General features: G+C 38.7%; 1 protein-coding gene across 1 annotated transcript; it reads right to left on the bottom strand.

The window, feature by feature from the left end:
* Window positions 1-7,331: 7,331 nt before the first annotated feature.
* Window positions 7,332-17,255, bottom strand: LOC129512821 (uncharacterized protein C3orf26 homolog). Its single transcript, XM_055330369.1, has 2 exons — window positions 17,180-17,255; window positions 7,332-8,257 (listed from the first exon to the last, which is right to left on the bottom strand). Exons 1-2 carry the CDS (start codon window positions 17,253-17,255, stop codon window positions 7,332-7,334), a joined length of 1,002 nt encoding a protein of 333 aa, XP_055186344.1.
* Window positions 17,256-20,261: the final 3,006 nt, after the last annotated feature.

The raw sequence follows: 20,261 nt of genomic DNA, 5'->3' as shown, positions 1-20,261 counted from the left end.
TAATTTGAGGCCAAAGATCAGGATTAGAGTTGAAGTGGAAGGAACATGATGAAATTGTTTTGATTCTCATTCTAATAGTTTGCAAATGGTTGTTGGATTGTCCAAATTATACCTTTATTTCCATTTGTATAAAGTACAATGTTATGCCCGAGGCAAAAAAAAAAAAAAAAAAGAAGGGAAGGAGGAAAACCTTTTGATATTCCTGCAGGATAGTTCCTGAAGCAAATTCTTCCTTTCTGGAAAGTTTCCTTTCTGCAGATTTGTAATACACAAAAATCTGGCACAAAGATCAGACAGTCAGACTAATGACTGTGCCTTTTAATTAATAGTTAAGCCTAAATTGTTCTATTTTTGTCTATACTTTCATGTAGTGAACAGCGTATCAGATCTAGCACTTTTTCAGGGTAGACACCGAGGAGATGAATGAAGTATGAGAAATGTATATTCACAGGAAGCACCAGTGTGTGCAGATTTTTATCATTCACCTGTAAGTTAATGCATCTCCAAACTGGAATCTCTCAGATGCATTTATATCTGAAGCTGAAACCCTTTCAAATATCAAGTTGGCAGACCTGGAATTTTCCACTGCCATAATGGCTAATTCAAAAGGCAATTCAGTTCATCTGATTAACTGTGTTAAGTCTCCTTGAATAGGATACTTACTACCAGCAAATATTACAAGGCACCTTTTCCAATATTAATTAACAATTCTGGGAGATAGATTTTATTACTCAGATTTACAAATGAGCAGAACAAGACAAACAAGTATCTAAGGTTATTAAATACATAGTGGTACTGGTGGGCTGAGAAACCTGGATCATCTGACCCCCAAATTCTTGCTCAGCATCCACTGAGCATATGGCAAATCTCCCTAATTGCTTCCAGGTGAACTCCGGAGTGCTTTCAGGAGGCACCTTAAATGCCTTCAGCTGTCAACACCAAACAATTTTAAGGTTAACTTAGAATGAAAATATTTTTATTATTTTTATTTTATTATTTTTTTAGAATGAAAATATTTTTAAATAGCTGTTAACATTAGTATACGAAAATAATTATCCTTTCTACATTATATGTAGTAAATGTAAAAACAATGCAAAAATCCCAAGATTTTTGAACTCCCAAAGTAATTATATTTACATTTTTAAAAACTAAGTGATTTAGGTTGTATGATTTCTAGGTCACTGCAGACATGTAAAATGAGACTTTTTGAAAGAATAATCACTTTCATTTGGAAGTCCAAAATTGTGATCAAATATCGATGTAAATAACAATTTAACTTCTGACTTTCTAGAGGGAGGCTGGAACTCTGCATGTTAGCCCAAAATAGATTCACAAGAATCTTTTTTCCTTTACTTCTATCAGTTCACTTTTGTTAACAACTTTCTCTTCATGAAAGTCACAAAGGTTAATGACCGGCAGGAAACAAAGACTGGATCTTGAAAACATAATCAACCAGAGGAGCATGAATTTTAAGTTTCTAGTGGCTGGAATTTGCTACTGGATCTTTATTTGTATACATCTGTTTTACATACAACTTCAGTGAGCTTTTTAGTCTTGTTTATAATGTCTCATCTGCAAATTCAACAAACACGTAGTACAATCCAAAGGTATAGGACCCCAAAAGAATTATGTAGATGATGATTGCAAGATCTCTTCTCTAAAGGAACTTTAAAAAGTTAAGTTTGGTTATTTGGGTAACCAAATAGATAAGGGGAAGTGAATCTAGATAAAAGTATTCCAGTATTAAGTAAAAGGAAAATGATAAAATATCCCAATTTTGTAACTCCCTATGAATTAATAGATACAGTCATTGTGCCTCAGCAGCTCCTAAGATCATAAAAAAGAGAGAGAACTAGACATTTTGTACCTCCTGAGGGAAGACCACACCACCACCTAAACTGCTGCTGAAGAGATCCAACCTAAATCTGTTACAGACTTGAGATCCAGCTGCCAGTTTGTAGGAAACAGAAATATGTTGAACACTACATGATCATGCAATCCCACAGTCCTGACTGTGGGAAACTCTACAAGTCAAAGGGCCTCCATTCTTCGAGAGATAAACAGAAAGTTGGAAAAAAAAATTATTTAAAGGATATATAAAAAAATTTTAAGTGTCCTGTATGTGTTGGGGGAGAGACTATACCATCTAGGGTAAACATCTGGGTGGAGAAACCATTAAAGAAAAAAGGAAGTGAAGGTGATACTATTAAAAGTTAAGATAATGTCACTTCCGAGATGGTGGTGATAGGAAATCATTGAGAAGGGACACTTGGAAGAAGTTCCTAAGAGTAGGTAGCAAAGTTCTGTTTCCTGACCTGGTGATGGTTACAAGGGTGTTTGCCTTAGAATAATTTATTAAGGCAGACATTTCCTTTATAGTGTCATCTGTTTCTGTGTTTTATTTTATGATAAAAATATTTAAAAAAAAAAAAAAGAGGGACAGGCCAGTCCTACCTAAGAGCTGAAATGTATTTTCTCCACACCAAGCTATTTGCAAATGTATTCATTTGGTCTCCTGGAACAATATTACGGTTAAATTATTTTTTTAAAGATTTTACTTATTTATTCATGAGAGACAGAGAGAGGCAGAGACATAGGCAGAGGGAAAAGCAGGCTCTCTGCAGGGAGCCTAATGCAGGATTCGATCCCAGGACCCTGGGATTACCACCTGAGCTGAAGTCAGACACTCAGCCACTGAGCCACCCAGGTGTCCCGGTTAAATTATTTTTAAAAGAAAGATGCTTTAAAAAAAAAAAAAAACCCAATCCAGGATGCCTGGGTGGCTCAGCTTGAGATTTTGCCAAGGGCAGGAGCTTCCTCCTTTGCCCACCCCCACCAGTGAAGACAATTCATCTCAGAATTCTATGACTTAAAAAAATTAAAATAAATAAATAAATAAAGCAGCAAAAGAGGGATCCCTGGGTGGCGCAGCGGTTTGGCGCCTGCCTTTGGCCCAGGGCGCGATCCTGGAGATCCGGGATCGAATCCCACGTCGGGCTCCCGGTGCATGGAGCCTGCTTCTCCCTCTGCCTGTGTCTCTGCCTCTCTCTCTCTGTGACTATCATAAATAAATAAAAAAAAATTAAAAAAAATAAAGAATTCTATGACTTCTTAAAGGGACATAAAAGGCTCAGCTTGAGATTCAAGATCAAATAAACCCCTGTAAATAGAAGTCCTGCTGGGAGTCAGAATGGAAAATGTAGAAATATGTTACCCTGGGGCTTCAGCAGGCTGGGTGTAAACTGATAATATGTTTATCTCTCATTACTCCTGTTACAGTTTACAAACAGACTCTGACCTTCCAGATCTCATGCACAGGCTCTGACAGCACACGATGCCTCTGTTTATGAACACAGAAGTCTCATTCTTGAACACAATACTGAGAATGCTGGGAATTTTTTTTTTCACTTCATAAAGTTCATTTCACTTTTCAATGAACTGCATCAGAAAAAGAAAACAAACAGGTTCCAAAGTATACATTCTTCAAACCAGGGTTTGAACAAGTAAACTTTAGGCTTGCAAAATAGACTCCAGTTATCCATTGAGCCACCATAGAAAATCAAGAGATTGTTGTACTTGCTCAAATCATACCTCCTCTTTCCCCCGAAACTTTCAGTAACTGAAATAAAGCAAAATCTGCTTACCACAGCATGTGCCCTGGCCCATTACCTCCACTTTTGGGGAAACTTTATAATGAAAAACAGACAGTAAATAATAGGGACTAGGTAAATTCAGAAAGATTTCTTCTGCCTGTTAACCAAGAGCCCAAAGTGTTTTTGTTTACTTGGAGTTATGATGCCTCCTTGGAAGTACATCAGTGTTTGTGAATGTACAAAGTACATAAAAAAGGAAGTACAAAAACATGAAGTGATATCAGATTCATAGGGCAGGCAGTATGATGCAGTGAAGAAAACAACATTGGAAAAAGAGCCAGATGACCTCAGTTTGAGGCCATTCCACCACTCACTGGCTGAGCAAGTCATGCAAAAGCTTGGGTTTCCTAATTTGTAACATGATATCTGACCTACCTTTGCCTTGAAGTTGTTATGAGGAAGAAAATATAGTCAAAATGTATGCAGAAGTATATAATCTCAAAGCACTAGAGAAATTAGGTACTATTAGTATTAGAGAAAAAGGTACTATCGGTATTAATGTTATTTTTGTACTTAAAACAATTTTTATTAAAGTATTTACTCTTAATGTCATATTCACACATTCCATTCCAAACCAATATTATCTTTAAAAGGAATACCAAGGGGAGGCCCGGGTGGCTCAGCGGTTTATCGCTACCTTTGGTCCAGGGCCCGACCCTGGAGACCCGGGATCGAGTCCCACGTCGGGCTCCCTGCATGGAGCCTGCTTTTCCCTTTACCTGTGTCTCTGCCTCTCTCTCTGTGTGTATCTCTCATGAATAAATAAATAAAATCTGGGAACCCTGGGTGGCACAGCAGTTTGGCGCCTGCCTTTGGCCCAGGGCGCGATCCTGGAGACCCGGGATCGAATCCCACGTCGGGCTCCCGATGCATGGAGCCTGCTTCTCCCTCTGCCTGTGTCTCTGCCTCTCTCTCTGTGTGTGACTATCATAAATAAATAAAAATTTAAAAAAAGAAAATGCCTTACATTTAAAAATAAATAAATAAATAAATAAAATCTTTAAAAAAAAGAAAGAAAACTTTCCTAATATTTAAAAAAAATAAATAAAAATAAAAGGAATACCAAAAGACTTTCTTGTGAGATAAAGTTGACCTCGTCAATGTCAACCATTAATTATTATGTATCAAAATATACTGCTTTCCTTAACATTATGCAGTTTGAATGAAAATAAAACCATGTTATAATGGCAAAATAGTTTCAGTATTTTCTCTTTTCATTCATAATCATTGGTAACAATCGAGTTCATTTAAAGAGAATTTAACATCTTTTCTTTTTTGAATTTAAATTGTTTATTTAAATTCAATTAGTTAACATATAGTATATTAGTATATAGTATATAGTATAATTATATAGTATAGTATATAGTATAAATTATAGTATATAGTATAATTATAGTATATTATTGAATTTAAATTGTTTATTTAAATTCGATTAGTTTACATATAGTACTATAGTATATAGTATATAGTATATAGTATATTATTAGTTTCAGGGGTAGAATTTAGTGATTCATCAGTTGCATATAGCACCCAGTGCTCATCACATCAAGTGCCCTCCTTAATGCCCATCACCCAGTTACAGTACCCTATACCCCCACCCACCTCCCTTTAACATCTTAAGAGGACATTTGGTTCTCTATGTAATGAGAACCCTCTGTAATGTGTCCTTTTTAATGGAGCAATTTTTTAATGGTGCAGTAAGTAATTGCCCTCACAGATTCTTATTTTTTTATTTTTTTAAAATTTTTATTTATTTATGATAGTCACACACAGAGAGAGAGAGAGAGAGAGGCAGAGGCAGAGGGAGAAGCAGGCTCCATGCACCGGGAGCCCGACGTGAGATTGGATCCTGCGTCTCCTGGATCGCGCCCTGGGCCAAAGGCAGGTGCCAAACCGTTGCGCCACCCAGGGATCCCTAGATTCTTATTTTTAAAGGGCTATAGTGTGTACACGCCCCCCCCCCACTCCCCTGGCTGAAGAAATTATGGGAAATTTGCTATCTCAGTCCTTCCTCAGCCATGCTATGATTTTTTTTTTTTTTTTTAATGTAAGCCCAGAGTCAGGCTTGAACTCACAAACCTGAGATCAAGGGTCACAGGTTGGGGCAGCCCAGGTGGCTCAGCAGTTTAGTGCTGCTTTCAGCTCAGGGCCTGATTTTGAAGACCTGGGATCGAATTCCAAGTCAGGTTCCCTGCATGGAGCCTGCTTCTCCCTCTGCCTGTGTTTCTGCCTCTCTCTTTCTCTCTCTCTCTCTCTGTGTCTCTCATGAATAAATAAATAAAATCTTTAAAAAAAAAATGGTCACAGGTTGTACTGACTGAGCCAGCAAGGCACCCCCACCATTCCTTTTTAATCACATGATAGCAGCATACAAACAAGGTTGAAGAGAGCAATTTCAGAAAGTTTGTTTTCTTGCTCTGAGTTTCTAAAGCATTTAACACTTAAGTTTAGATAGCAATTTGGGCTATTCTCTCTTTTTCTTTATTGTAAATGCTGGTAGGCCCTAGGATGCTGAAAATTAGTAGATGTTCAGGCCTTGGGGTGGAGATCATATACAAATATCCCTTGATTTTTGGGACACCTGGGTGGCTCAGCAGTTGAGCCTCTGTCTTTGGCTCAGGGCCTGATCCCAGGGTTTCAGGAAACAGTCCCACATCGGGCTCCCTGTGAAGAGCCTGCTTCTCCCTCTGCCTATGTTTCTGTCTCTCATGAATAAACATATACAATCTTAAAAAAAAAAAAACCTCTTGATTTCTGAAAATTTGAATTATGCTGCATTGTTTTTAAAAGACCTGCATGAGGAACTGTTTTTGCCAACTGAAAGAAGTCCAAAGAGAATTTTCTTTTTTTTTTTTTTTAAAGATTTTATTCATTTATTCATGAGACACACAAGAGAGAGGCATAGACACAGGCAGAGTAAGAAGCAGGCTCCATGCACGGAGCCCGATGCGGGACTCAATCCCAGGACTCCAGGATCATTTTGGGTCAAAGGGAGGCAGGTGCTCAACCACTGAGCCACTCAGGCGTCCCTAGCATTGGATTTCTTAGGGTGTAAAACTCATTGTGGCAAACTTTTTATTGGCATTTTATTACTATACCAATCCTTTGAGGAAGATACTACCACTATCCCTGTCATTTGAGTGCAGAAACAGATTTGGAAAGGTTAAGTAACTGGCCAGTTGCTGGATCTGGGATTTGACTCTGAAGGTCTGAATCCATAAGAGGGGCTTTAATCTCAATGCTGTATCTCAATTATATGTATCTGCGTGCTCTTCTGATTCAGCAGTTTCACCATTCTTGATTGCTTTTCTCGTATCTCCATACTTCAAAGATCCTATTTCAATCCTCATACTTCTGAGATCAGTTAAAGACCAGTATGTCTCTGCAAAGCCTTCCATACAGATTCAACCTCCATAAATTTCAACCCCTATAGGACTTGGAAATGCTCATTTGGCCCTTGGCATACACTGCCTCATGTTGTCAATCTCCTTCCATGTATATTTATTTCTTCAAGGATCAGGAGCTCCTTGAGAGGGAAAAGCTGTGGAACTAGGAAGGCCTATACTGAGAGACTGTGGGAGAGCCACTTAACCCTTCAGAGCATCAGAGTTTTATTCAGAAATAAAAATGCCAGACTTCAAGGGTGCCATGAATATTTAATGAGATACCTAGGAGTGTTTAGCATAGCACCAGTGCAAGTATGAACTCAAAAAATATTTCCTTTCCTTGTCCGGGGCTGCCAAGTTTGTTACTTCTTTGTAATTGCAGACTTTTGTATATAGTGGGTTCATTTAACCCTGGATGATTTTCATCTTGTTTAATGAGTTCTTTAATCCTCCCTGGTGTTCCGACACCCAGGTGTACAACACGCTTTTCCAGCAGCTTTACCTGCTCCTGGACCTTTATGTGTTTTGCAAATAATTTCATAACTTTGCTGTCTCCTCTGAATGCTGTCATCGACCTAATGAGCTCCAAGGCCCGGACAGCAGAGCTGCAGATGATCAGCATCAGAACCGATTTCTTCTCATTATGGTTTTTCCGAAGTTTTACCCACATAGGGCAGATTTCTCTTAGGTATGATGAAAGACTATGAGTCAAATCATTGGCCTTGAGGAAACAGGAGTCTGGTAGGTTTAGTTCTTCTAATTCAGTCACTGAGCGGCTGCTGCTGAAATAGTCCTTCATCAAGTTCTGCAGGTCTTCAGGGGTCCCTGGTTTTGGCTCTGATTTTGCAAGAACATCAGTAATTTTCTTCTTTCTTCTCCTCCTTGTCTTGGTGGCATCTTCTTTTGTTTCCTTTGGTTTTATCAAGAAACATTCTTTAGGCTGTTTGGTTTTCTTTGACTGGGCAGGAACTGGAGCGGTCTCCTGCTGCATCGTTTCTGTGTCTCCTCCTCTTTCACCATCTGATGCTTCTGGGCTGCTGGCTGCTCCCGCAGGCTGCTTCTCCCACACTCGTCTCCAAGATCGTCTGCCATCTCCGGGAGGGGCCAGATGGGAACGGACCACCACGGGAAAGCGGCCGGTGTGGCAGGTCTTCCCGCTGCCTCCAAGCCGGGAGGCCGGAGCTGGCCGCCAGCACGCGGAGCCACCACTCGGACTCCCTCCAAAGAGAATTTTCGTTTTTTACAAGAAAAAAAGGCAAAAAGCAAAAATAGCATTCAGCATTTATTTTGCAGCAAACCCTTAGAGAGGCAGCGTGTACCTGACACAAGTCCCTGTACCCCCCCATCTCACCGCCCCCCTGAAGTACACTCAGCATTTCAGGATCAAGGTGCCATGGCTTTGATTTGTGTCTGTGAGCATCTGTGCTTTACCTCAATTTATTTTGTGCTTTTGTTAGCAAGATGTGTCCTTAAGGTATCAGAAAAGCTTAAGAGAGATTATTCACTTGGGCCTGGGAATGCTAAAAAAATGTTCCACATAAATTACTGTTGATTTCTTCTTCTTTATGCCATTTTGGCTTATGAAAGTTTTCATAAGAATCCTCTACTTTAAAAAAAAAATCCTCTACTTTGAGGGACACCTGGGTGGCTCAGTGGTTGAGCATCTGGCTTCGGCTCAGGTCGTGATCCTGGGGCCTGGGAGGGAGCCCCACATCAGGCTCCCTGCTCAGCAGGGAGTCTGCTTTTCCCTCTGACCTTCCCCTTCACTGGTGTTCTCTCTCTCAAATAAATACATAAATCTTAAAAAAAAAAAAGTTAGGAGTTTTAGATGAAATGATAACTGCCATTTATTCTCCACATTCCATAAAGTAGTGTTAAAAGGTAAACTGAGTCACATTAAAAATTTTAAGAATTTACAGCCATAGGGCAGTCTGGGTGGCTCAGCGGTTTAGCACTGCCTTAAGCCCAGGGCGTGATCCTGGGGACCCGGGATCGAGTCCCACGTCGGGCTCCCTGCATGGAGCCTGCTTCTCCCTCTGCTTGTGTCTCTGCCTCTCTCTCTCTTTGTCTCTCATAAATAAATAAATAAATAAATAAATAAATAAATAAATAAATAAATAAATAAATAAATGTTTAACTGATCTGTCTTTCAAGTTAGAATACATACAAAGTTCAAAGAATTAAAAAAAAGAGTTTACAGTCATAAAAAAAGTATGAAATCTTGACATTTGCAATAATGTGGATGGACCTAGAGAGTATAATGCTAAGTGAAATAAGTCGGACAGAAAGAGACAAATACTGTATCATTTCACTCATATGTGGAATCTAAGAAACAAAATAGGTGAGCAAACAAAACAAAACAGAAGCCAACTCAGAGATACAGAGAACAAACTGATAGTTGGCAGAGGGGAGGAGGGGATGCATGAAACAGGTGAAGGGGATTAAGAAGTACAATCTTCCTGTTATAAAATAAATAGAATGTGGAGATGTAACATAGAGGGTAGGGAGTATAGTCAATAATATAACAACTTTCTATGGTGACAGATGGTAACTGGAGTTTACTGTGGTAACCATTTCATAATGCCTATAAATATTGGATCACTGTGTTGTGCACTGGAAACTAATACGATATTGTATGTCAATTATTCTTCAATAAATACACATAAATTAAAAAAAAATAAGAGTTTATTTGGCATCATCCAATCTAGTAAACAGAGAGGAGCTCTGAGGAGTTGTGAAAATGAAAGGCTTATAGGCAGAAGGGAGCAGGAACAAGGACATTATTATTAGGCACAAAAAGCAGGTTAGTTATTGCAAAGTTACTTTCCTTAAGGGTATTTCAGAGGGTCTAGTAGGCAGATTACCTCAAGAGTGCTGATCAGTGATTCCTGATTGACTGATTTAAGATTCCATTTCTGAGAGAGCCAAACTTATAATTAAGTCTCCATTTAGTGCTGTGGGGCTGAGCATGAGCAATTCCATTTTGGGCCTGTTGTCATGTTTTTTAGCAGTAGGCAGATAGTAGCTCTAATTCTCCTAGCAGCCTGGCAAGACCGGGTTTGTAGTCCCATATTACAGGTATAGAAATCAAGGTTCAAAGAGATGAAGTTATTGCAGGTCACATTAGGTGAACACCATGGAACCACTTTAGCTTTGAAATTCTAGGATTACTGAGAATATCTACCTCTTGGGTTTCATGTTTCCCTTTTAGAAATTCCACTGATTGAGATTAAGTCATGAAATGCCAAATGTGGAAAGGGCCTTAGAAATCATCAGTGTCAGGTTTTTTAGTTCTCAAGAAGGAATCTAAGGTCCAAAGAGGATGAGTGGTCAGCCCATGGTTTTAATTTATTTTCTTTTCTGAGTTTGCCTGTACTGCTCATTGTAACCTGATTCTACCTGGGTAGGAATATGTATAGGGAGATGTCTCAGGAGGTGTAATTTGGCCTGGACTCCAAAAGTTTCTTAAAGGTGACCTTGGTTATGTGCATAAATATTGTCCAAATAAGCAGAATTTCCATGACCTGAAGGTCACCAGAGGACAGTCCTTTTCTTTGGAGAGGTATAAAATGAGGCAGTGAAACTTTTGTAGAGAATCACTGAGCCCTGAAAAGTTAAGAAAGAATCACACATAATTAAAAAGCAATTTAATTTAGCTATTTCTAAGAAAGATTTTATTTGTTTGACAGAGAGAACGCACAGATAGAGTGACAGGTAGAGGGAGAGGGAGAGGCAGGCTCCCCACTAAGCAAGGAGCTCAATGTGGGGCTCCATCTCAGGATCTTGTGGTCATGATCTGAGCTAAAGGCAGATACTTCACTGACTGAACCCCCCAGGTGCCCCTTAATTTAGCTATTAATATGTTATTAAAATAATCCTTAGAAATTAAGCATTGCTGTAGATACATTTTTACATTTTAAAATTATTCAAACACTAAAAAATAAAATAAAATAAAATAAAATTATTCAAACACTAAAAGCAGGATAAATTTCTGTAAATAATAAACTTTCAATAAATACTATATTTATTATGGCTAGCTAAGAGTTAGAATTTCCATAGAAAGAGGAGAGAAGAAAGAAAGGTGGAGGCAATACCTTTAAAGAGAAAAAAGGAGAGAAACATGGGCAGAAAAAATTAGAGCTGGAGAGAAGGAAAAAAAAGAATGACAAAGAACAGTGGGGAAGAGAGTGCTTGAGTAGCTCAGCCATTGAAGCATCCAACTCTCTCTCTCTCTCTCTTTTTTTTTTTTTTTTTTTTAGCATCCAACTCTTGATTTTGGATCAGATCATGATCTCAGGGTCATGAGATGGAGCCTGATGTCAGGCTCTGGGCCGAGCATGGAGCCTGCTTAAGATTCTCTTCCTCTCTCTCTCTCTCTTCTCCCTTCCTGCACCCCGCCCCACTCCTTCTGCCTTTCTGCTTGTGCTCACACTCTCTCTCTTCCTAAGGAAAAAAAAAAAAGATTATAAAATGCTGGGACAATATAGAGAATAAATTATTATTATTATTTTTAAAGATTTTATTTATTTATTCATAAGAGATACATTGAGAGGCAGAGACACAGGCAGAGGGAGAAGCAGACTTCCTGCAAGGAGCCGGATGTGGGACTCGATCCTAGGACCCCAGGATCACACCTGAAATGAAGGCAAATACTCAACCACTGAGCCACCCAGGCGTCCCTAGAGAATAAATTATTAATTTAAAAAAAAAAAAGAAGAAGAAGAGTTAGGGAAGGAGAAGGGGGAGTCAGGGAGAGAGAAACCGGAAGTGGAGAAAAGGAGGAAGCTGGTATTAGAAGGGAGAAGAAGACTGAGAACAAAGATTACCCAGGAGACATGAGTTAAGAGGGTTCCTTGTTTCATCAACAAATGTTTATTGCCTACTGTGTGCACTTTGAGAAATTCATGTCCTAGAAGAAATAAATATGCATTACTCCACTGCAAGAAGAGTTAATGGTTTTCTTTCATTAGTGACCTTTTCATCTTCTGAGAATGAAAAGTAATTTATGCTCATTTAGAAACTTTGGAAAAGGGATCCCTGGGTGGCGCGGCGGTTTGGCGCCTGCCTTTGGCCTAGGGCACGATCCTGGAGACCCCGGATCGAATCCCACGTTGGGTTCCTGGTGCATGGAGCCTGCTTCTCCCTCTGCCTGTGTCTCTGCCTCTCTTTCTCTCTCTGTGTGACTATCATAAATAAATAATTTAAAATAAAAAAATTAAAAAAAAAAAAAGAAACTTTGGAAAATAGTGGAATAAGGAATCTCTTTCTCTAGAAGAAAGTGGGGGGGTGGGAAACGAATCCCTAATTCTAGCCTATTGACTTTTTTGCTGGCTTCTGTTTTAAGGGGCAGCAGCTACCCAGGGAAAACTCTTCTGGAGATGACAGGAAGTACAAATTGGCAGGCAGAGACACATTAGGCCCCTTCAGGCCCAGGTTGGAGCTAGCACAATTATAAGTGTCCCAGTCTCATGAAGCCACTGAAGTAAAATGGGGCCAATAATCATGTGGATCTAATTTCAAATCATATAAAAAGTATAACTTCCTAAGTATAACATAAATTCGCATTTTTACTTTAACCTCTCCTGGGACAATGCAAGGGCCTTAGAACACTTTGAAAGTCCCTTTGTAAAGCAACTGTGTTTCACATCTCCTCTTCTATCCTAGAATGTATGGTTAATAAGAAATATGTACAAATCCAATTTTATAAATTTGTATATATTTTTAAAGATTTTATTTATTTATTCATGAGAGACACAGAGAGAGAGGCAGAGACATTGGCAGAGGGAGAAGCACGCTCCCTCAAGGAGCCTGATGCAGGACTCGATCACCGATCCTGGGATCACGCCGAGAGCCAAAGGCAGATGCTCAACCACTGAGACACCCAGGCGTTGCCAATTTAAAAAATCTATATAATGCCCTTCTCATAGAGAAGAATGAAAGGAATTTACAATAGCAGTTACCATAAAATAATATATATATCAGTATACTAGACAGGCACTACCCAGGCATAATATAAGAGAAGACTTAAGCACTTATTTGGTTGAACCTATACATAGAATCACTGGGAATGTGACAGCCACAAATACAATCTGATATGTATGTTAAATTAGGAACTCAATTAGCATGAATGGTATTGTAGTCCATAACCTGATTTTTTCTTTTTCTTTCTTTCTTTTTTTTTTTTTAAGATTTTATTTATTTACTCATGAGAGGCACACAGAAAGAGGCAGAGACACAGCAGAGGGAGAATCAGGCTCCCTAGATCCCAGGACCCCAGGATCACACCCTGAGCCAGACAGATGCTCAACCACTGAGCTACCCAGGTGCCCCCATAATCTGATTTTCTGATATAGTAAACAAATTTTGGTAAAGTTCAGAAAGACATAAAAGTATGTTTCTCTTGATTTCTCTGAATTTATGCTGTAATGAATTCTTAGAAAATCCAGTGTGGGGATGCCTGGGTGGCTCAGCAGTTGACCATCTGCCTTTGGCTCAGGACGTGATCCCGGGGTCTCTGGATGGAGTTCTACATCAGGCTTCCTGCATGGAGCCTTCTTCTCCCTCTGCCTGTGTCTCTGCCTCTCTCTCTGTGTCTCTCATGAATATAAAAAAGAAAAGAAGAAGAAGAAAAAAAAGAAAATCTAGTGTGTATAAAACCCATGCAAAAATCTTGGAGTTTATATGTGAAACAGACTTAAGTTCTAAACACAGATAATTATACATGCATTTTTTTAAAGGATTTTATTTATTTATTCATAGGAACACAGAGAGAGAATGAGAGGCAGAGACACAGGCAGAGGGAGAAGCAGGCTCCATGCAGAGCCTGACCTGGGACTTGATCTAGGGTCTCCAGGATCACACCCAGGGCTGCAGGCGGCGCTAAACCGCTGCGCCACCAGGGCTGCCCCTATACACGCATTTTTTAACCTATATGAATATCCAAAGGAACAGAACAAATACAGTACACAGGTTACAGGACAATTTTTTTGTGGGCAGGATCTTGGCAGGATTGGAGTATGTCTGTGGAACATAATTTGATCGGTTAAATCTGAATATAACCCTTTATTAATATCACTCTACAAATACACAACAACACTTTCAACAACACCCTGTAAGGACTGGTACTGCTCACAGTGCAGTCCACTTATATATCCCATACCATAGACATTTTGCTCACAATTGCAACTTAGCACTTAACACAGTGCCTGGCACATAGTAGAAGTTTAATAAATATTTCTTTAGTGATTGAACGTAAGAGTGTTCTTTTCACTTACACAGCATTTTTTATTTTCTCTAAGATAATGACTCACTTAACTTTAATTTTAAATTTAAATTTCTAGCCCTGATCTGTCTTCTGAGATCCAAATTTGTCTTGGTAAATTGTCTAAGCTGTTAAAAGAAGAATAAAAAGAGAATTATAACATTTCAGTTAATACATATTTTACTTTAGTTAAAAATCTAAAAACAAAATCAAAAAAGAATCTAGCAAATTTTAGCAGTTTTGCCACTTAAATATAACTCTTTTCAAATTGCATACATTTAAATATTTTATTTCTTCACATACCTTAATTGTCTGATTGACAAGCCTTTTTAAGTACTTGTGCTTTTATATTTATAAATATGAGTGATTGTTAGTTCTTTTATACTCCAAATTCTCTTGGATATCTCAAAAATAGATTTGATTTCACTTGTCCTTTATATACCCAAACTGTTCCACTAAAAGTAAGGAGGATTTCAATTATATTGTTAACTAATTTTCAATCTGATTAGGACTGATTTCAGTCTGATTAGCTACCTCGCTTGATTGGATTCAGCCAATTTATTTACTGCTTCATTCTATTTTGAATTCTTCTCAAAAGAGGCCACAATTCAAAACATACAAAAAATGAACTATTGGGACTTCATCAGGATAAAAAGCTTTTGCATAGCAAAGGAAACAATCAAAAAAACTAGAAGGCAGCCTACAGAATGGGAGAGGATATTCGTAAATGTCTTATCAGAAAAAGGCCTAGTATTCAAAATTTATAAAGAACTTATCAGGGATCCCTGGGTGGTGCAGCGGTTTGGCGCCTGCCTTTGGCCCAGGGCGCGATCCTGGAGACCCGGGATCGAATCCCACATCAGGCTCCCGGTGCATGGAGCCTGCTTCTCCCTCTGCCTGCTTCTCCCTCTGCCTGCTTCTCCCTCTGCCTGTGTCTCTGTCTCTCTCTCTCTCTCTCTCTCTCTCTCTCTCTCTCTGTGACTATCATAAATAAATTAAAAAAAATTAAAAAAAAAGAACTTATCAGACTCAACACCCAAAAAACAAACAAACAAAAACCCAGTCAAGAAATGGGCAGAAGACATAAACAGACATTTCTCCATAGAAGATCTACACGTGTCCAACAGACACATGAAAAAATGCTCAACATCACTCAGCATCAGGGAAATTACAAATCAAAACCACAGTGAGATACCACCTCACACCAGTCAGAATGGCTAAAATTAACAAGTCAGGAAACAACAGATGTTGATGAGGATGCAGAGAAAAGGGAACCGTCCTACACTGTTGGTGGGAATGCAAGCTGGTACAGCTGCTCTAGAAAACAGAATGGAGGTTCCCCCAAAAGTTCAAAATAGAACTACCCTACCACCCAGCAATTGCACTTTATCCAAAAGATACAAACATAGTAATTCGAAGGGGCACATGCACCCCAATGTTTATAGAAACAATGTCCACAATAGCCAAAGTATGGAAAGAGACCAGATGTCTATCAACAGGTGAATGCATAAAGAAGATGTGGGGGTATCCCAGGTGACTCAATGGTTTAGCGTCGCCTTTCAGCCCAGGGCGTTATCTTGGAGACCTGGGATCGAGTTCCACGTCGGGCTCCCAGCTCAGAACCTGCTTCTCCCTCTGCCTGTGTCTCTGCCTCTCTCTGTGTCTCTCATGAATAAATAAATCTTAAAAAAAAAAAAAAAGCCAGGATCCAAAGTTCACACATTGCATTTTGTTGTTTTATTTCTTTAGAGTTTTTAAATCTAGAGCAATGCTCCCCATCTGCCTACCATTTTATCTCTATAAGACTTATTTATTTATTATTTTTTAAGACTAATTAAAAAAAAAAGATCAGCAAGTTATTTTTTAGAATGTCCTCATGACTTTTTCTGACCTGTGTCAGTTTCATTCTGTGAAGTTCATTCTACTTCAGAGGATTTATCTTTCAATATATAATTTTTTACTGAATTTTAAATAGTTTTAGTATTTGTAATTTTCAACTGGTCTTCCTTGCTCTTAGACTATTTCTTCTTTTAGTATCCTGTTCTTGTTTTACAGATACAATATTTTTCTGATGATACTCTTAATTTCTTTGAAGTATGTATATGCTCCCTGCATTGTCTCTGTTTCTTGTGATTCCTTTTCTCTCCCTAATTCTTACATGTTGGAGGTTTTTTACTTTTTCATGTTGAAGGGTTCCCTCTGGTATATGGTGATTTTTATCTGTTCATATTTTAGGAGTGAAGTCCTAAAAGCTGATCAGAGGCCCCAAATGTGTGTTTGAGTCTTGGCAATTGAAGGGTTTTCCTTTGGGGAGCCCCAGATGTCAGTGTCTTTGGCTTTTTTTCTGACATGGTTCAGTTTTTCCTGAGAATAAGGTTTTTACCTTTTATTTTTTGCTAGAGAGTAGAACTTGGCTGCAAAGTTCTACAAGCAGGAGAAGCAGACTGGGTGTCTTATTTTCAGTTTCAGACTTAATTTTTTTTAAGATTTTATTTATTTATTCATGAGAGACAGAGAAAAGGCAGAGACACAGGTAGAGACATAGGCAGAGGGAGAAGCAGGCACCACCCAGGTGCCCCTTATTTCTTCTTTTTTCAGTGAGATATCTCACTCTGATCTATGCCTCATGCTGCCACATCTAGAACTCCTCTGGTTTACTTTCTCCAGAGGTGACATTTCCTGTCTCCTGTGAAAGTAAAAGCAGTAGCCTGATTATATCAGGTAGAATGGGGATGTGAGGATCTGTCTGCTTATTAAACAGATTTTTAAACAAATCTCCCTTTTCTGCATTACACTTCTCCCATTTTTCACTCTAACTTCCTTCCTGCACTTTCCCTACTTAGAGTTTGTGAGTCTTTTCTAGGGTTCCTCAGGGTTACCTGCCTTGCTTCTCCTTGGTTTCTCCTCTAACCACTTCAGCTTGACCTTCCTTGAGTCTGCTAAGTGCTTCCCCATCCTCGATCCATTTTTCATTTTCATGTATTCTGGTTTGGGGTGACTACCAGTTCCATAAAGATGAAATCTGTTTTCTCTTTTTCCTCCTTGTAATTTTTAAGAAAAGTGGCATGGGGAAGTTCTCAGCTATCTTGAATTGAAAGGCTCCACTGTTTTTATTTTTAGTTCTTCAAGTGCCATGAAGTCTTTACTGCCTTTGGGCTTTTGCATGTGGTACTCTAGCTCTCTGATACTTCCTTTTTCCCTCTTTCCTCTTCTCTCTTGGCCAATTCCAGTCATCTTTTAGATCACAGCTTAAACATCATTCCTAGATGAGTCCTGTCTGACGACCCTGAATAGGTTAGTCCACTCCCTATTATATATTTTCATATCGCCTACCATGATTCTAATTAAGTGTATATATCTGCCTCCCCTGCTAGACTGTTACCTCCATGAGGGAAGGGAGCATTTCTGTCTTGGTGACTGCTATATCCCCAGTGGGTAGCCCTAGCATTTAGTAGGGCTAAAAAAATATATTTCATTGCTGATCAACATATATTACTCATTATAAAGATTTTTAGCTAGGGGCACCAGGCTGGCTCAGTCCATAGAGCATGTGACTCTTGATCTTGGAATTGTGAGTTCAATCAAGCCCCATGTTGGATGTAGAGATTACTTTAAAAAAAGTAGCTGGGGGATCCCTGGGTGGCGCAGCGGTTTGGCGCCCGCCTTTGGCCCAGGGCGCGATCCTGGAGACCCGGGATCGAATCCCACGTCAGGCTCCCGGTGCATGGAGCCTGCTTCTCCCTCTGCCTGTGTCTCTGCCTCTCTCTCTCTCTCTCATTCTGTGTGACTATCATTAAAAAAAAAAAAAAAGGAATAAAAAAGTAGCTGGATTTACCGTTGCTACCACCAATAAGTTATTTAGAGTTTAACAATCTTAGTTACAGTGATTGTCTAGTTATTATTATAGAAACACTATCAAATGGACTCTTGTCCATCTCCAAACTTATTTTACATGAACGCTTTTAAGATGATAATGTACTGATAGTAATATCCATTCAGATGAGCATAGCGTATAAGTTTTTTATTTCTCATTTTGCCACATAAGGTAAAATATCCACACATCCAATTAGGATGTGAACATCTTTGGGGGGACCATTATTAAGTTTAGCACACAAGACAGTAAAATGTAAATGCATACATGAATTAGTTGTTGCAAGAAATGATAAGAACTTTGTTCATATATACTTTAAACTTTATATCAGAACAACTTCCAGAGTAGATGACATAATTTATTAAGTGAAAAATATCATAAATATATATTGAAAGAAGACAAGCATAAACCAAAGATTATTAAATAGACAACATACATCATCAGCTCAGTAGTTGCCTTGCTTCCATGTGCATATCCACTATAATGCTTTCATGAACCCTGGGATTTCCTGCTGTTTTCAGGTACACACACCGTTTCCTAAAGGCAATTATATAATTATACAAACAACTATATATAACAGCATAGTGCTTTTCTTACATATGTCTAAAAATAAATTTTAGATGAAAAATATAATTAGCAATGATTTTTTTCAATAAATACCTCTTAATATCCTGCAAAATTCCCAAAAAGTTTCCCAAAAAGTTTGGGAAAAATTATAAAACAACCTATTTGGGAAAAACCAATTCTAACATTCTCAATTGTTTATTTTAAACATTATATGGTCTCATTCATTTGGGGAATATAAAAATTAGTGAAAGGGAATAAAGGGAAAGGAGAGAAAATGAGTGAAAATATCAGTGAGGGTGACAAAACATGAGGGACACCTAACTCTGGGAAATGAACAAGGGGTAGTGGAAGGGGAGGTGGGTGGGGGGTTGGGGTGACTGGGTGATGGGCACTGAGGGGGGCACTTGGCGGGATGAGCACTGGGTGTTATGCTATATGTTGGCAAATTGTTAATAATAAAATAATAAAAAAATTAAAAAAATAAAAGACCATGGTTAGATATTTTATTCTGTTATCTAGCAATGTCATATGAGTACATAGTATAAAATGACAATGGGCTTACGGGAGGCTATCAGTTGGCTCTTTCAGATAGGAACCTCATTCTGGGGGTGCCTGAGTGGCTCAGTCAGTTAAGCAGTTGAGCATCTGCCTTTGGCTCAGGTTGTGATCCTGGTGGGTTCTGGGATCAAGCTGAGCCTGGCATAAGGCTCTCTTCTCAGTGGGGAGCTTGCTTCTCCTTCTCGGGTTGCCTCTCCCCTCTCATGCTCTCTCTCTCTCTCAAATAAATAAATAAAATCTTAAAAAAAGAGAAGAACCTCACTCTGTAACTGTATCTTGACTGTCAACTTTGACTATTTACTAATACTTAATATTAGTAAACTAATATTTAATATTTAATAATTCTATTCAGGGCTAATTTGGCTGTGATGCATTAACTGGAGAGCATGTCCTTTTTTGCAATGTAAAGTTTACTTGAGAAATCAAATTAGGATCAGAAGGTTGCCTGATGCATATAGTTAAAATGTCAAGCTGTTAAAATAGGTGAAGGGGATTAAGAAGCACAAATTTTCAGTGATAAAATAAAGAAGTCACAGGGATTTAAAAAAGAAAACAAAACAACTATCAAGCTGCCCAAGGTACCAAAAATCAAAAATGCCCAGGCACTCACAACCCTTCAACCCACAGCTCGCCTTTCCCTAATCTGGCCCAAATTATAAAAATCAAAATATTCATGTAGCATTCTGCATTGGAAAATGGAGTATATTTGAAAAACAATGAGTCAGAATTCTACTTGCTGATTCCCACCCCCTCTTGGTTTGCAAGATAACTGCTTATTACTTTTCTCTCAGTCATTTCTTTTTAGTTCTTGTTTCTTTGTCTAAAGCTGCAATGCAGCCACTAGCCACGTGTAGCTACTGAGCACCGGAAATGTGGCTGAGTCCAAATTGAGATGTATTGTAAGTGTAAAAGACATACTGGATTTTGAAGACGTACATTAACAAGAATGTAAGATATTTCATTAA

Source organism: Nyctereutes procyonoides, unplaced genomic scaffold, assembly GCF_905146905.1.
Source record: "Nyctereutes procyonoides isolate TBG_1078 unplaced genomic scaffold, NYPRO_anot_genome, whole genome shotgun sequence".
Taxonomy (NCBI): Eukaryota; Metazoa; Chordata; class Mammalia; order Carnivora; family Canidae; genus Nyctereutes; species Nyctereutes procyonoides.
Note: the sequence above shows the minus strand (reverse complement) of the source record. Positions and strands in the feature narration are given on the sequence as shown.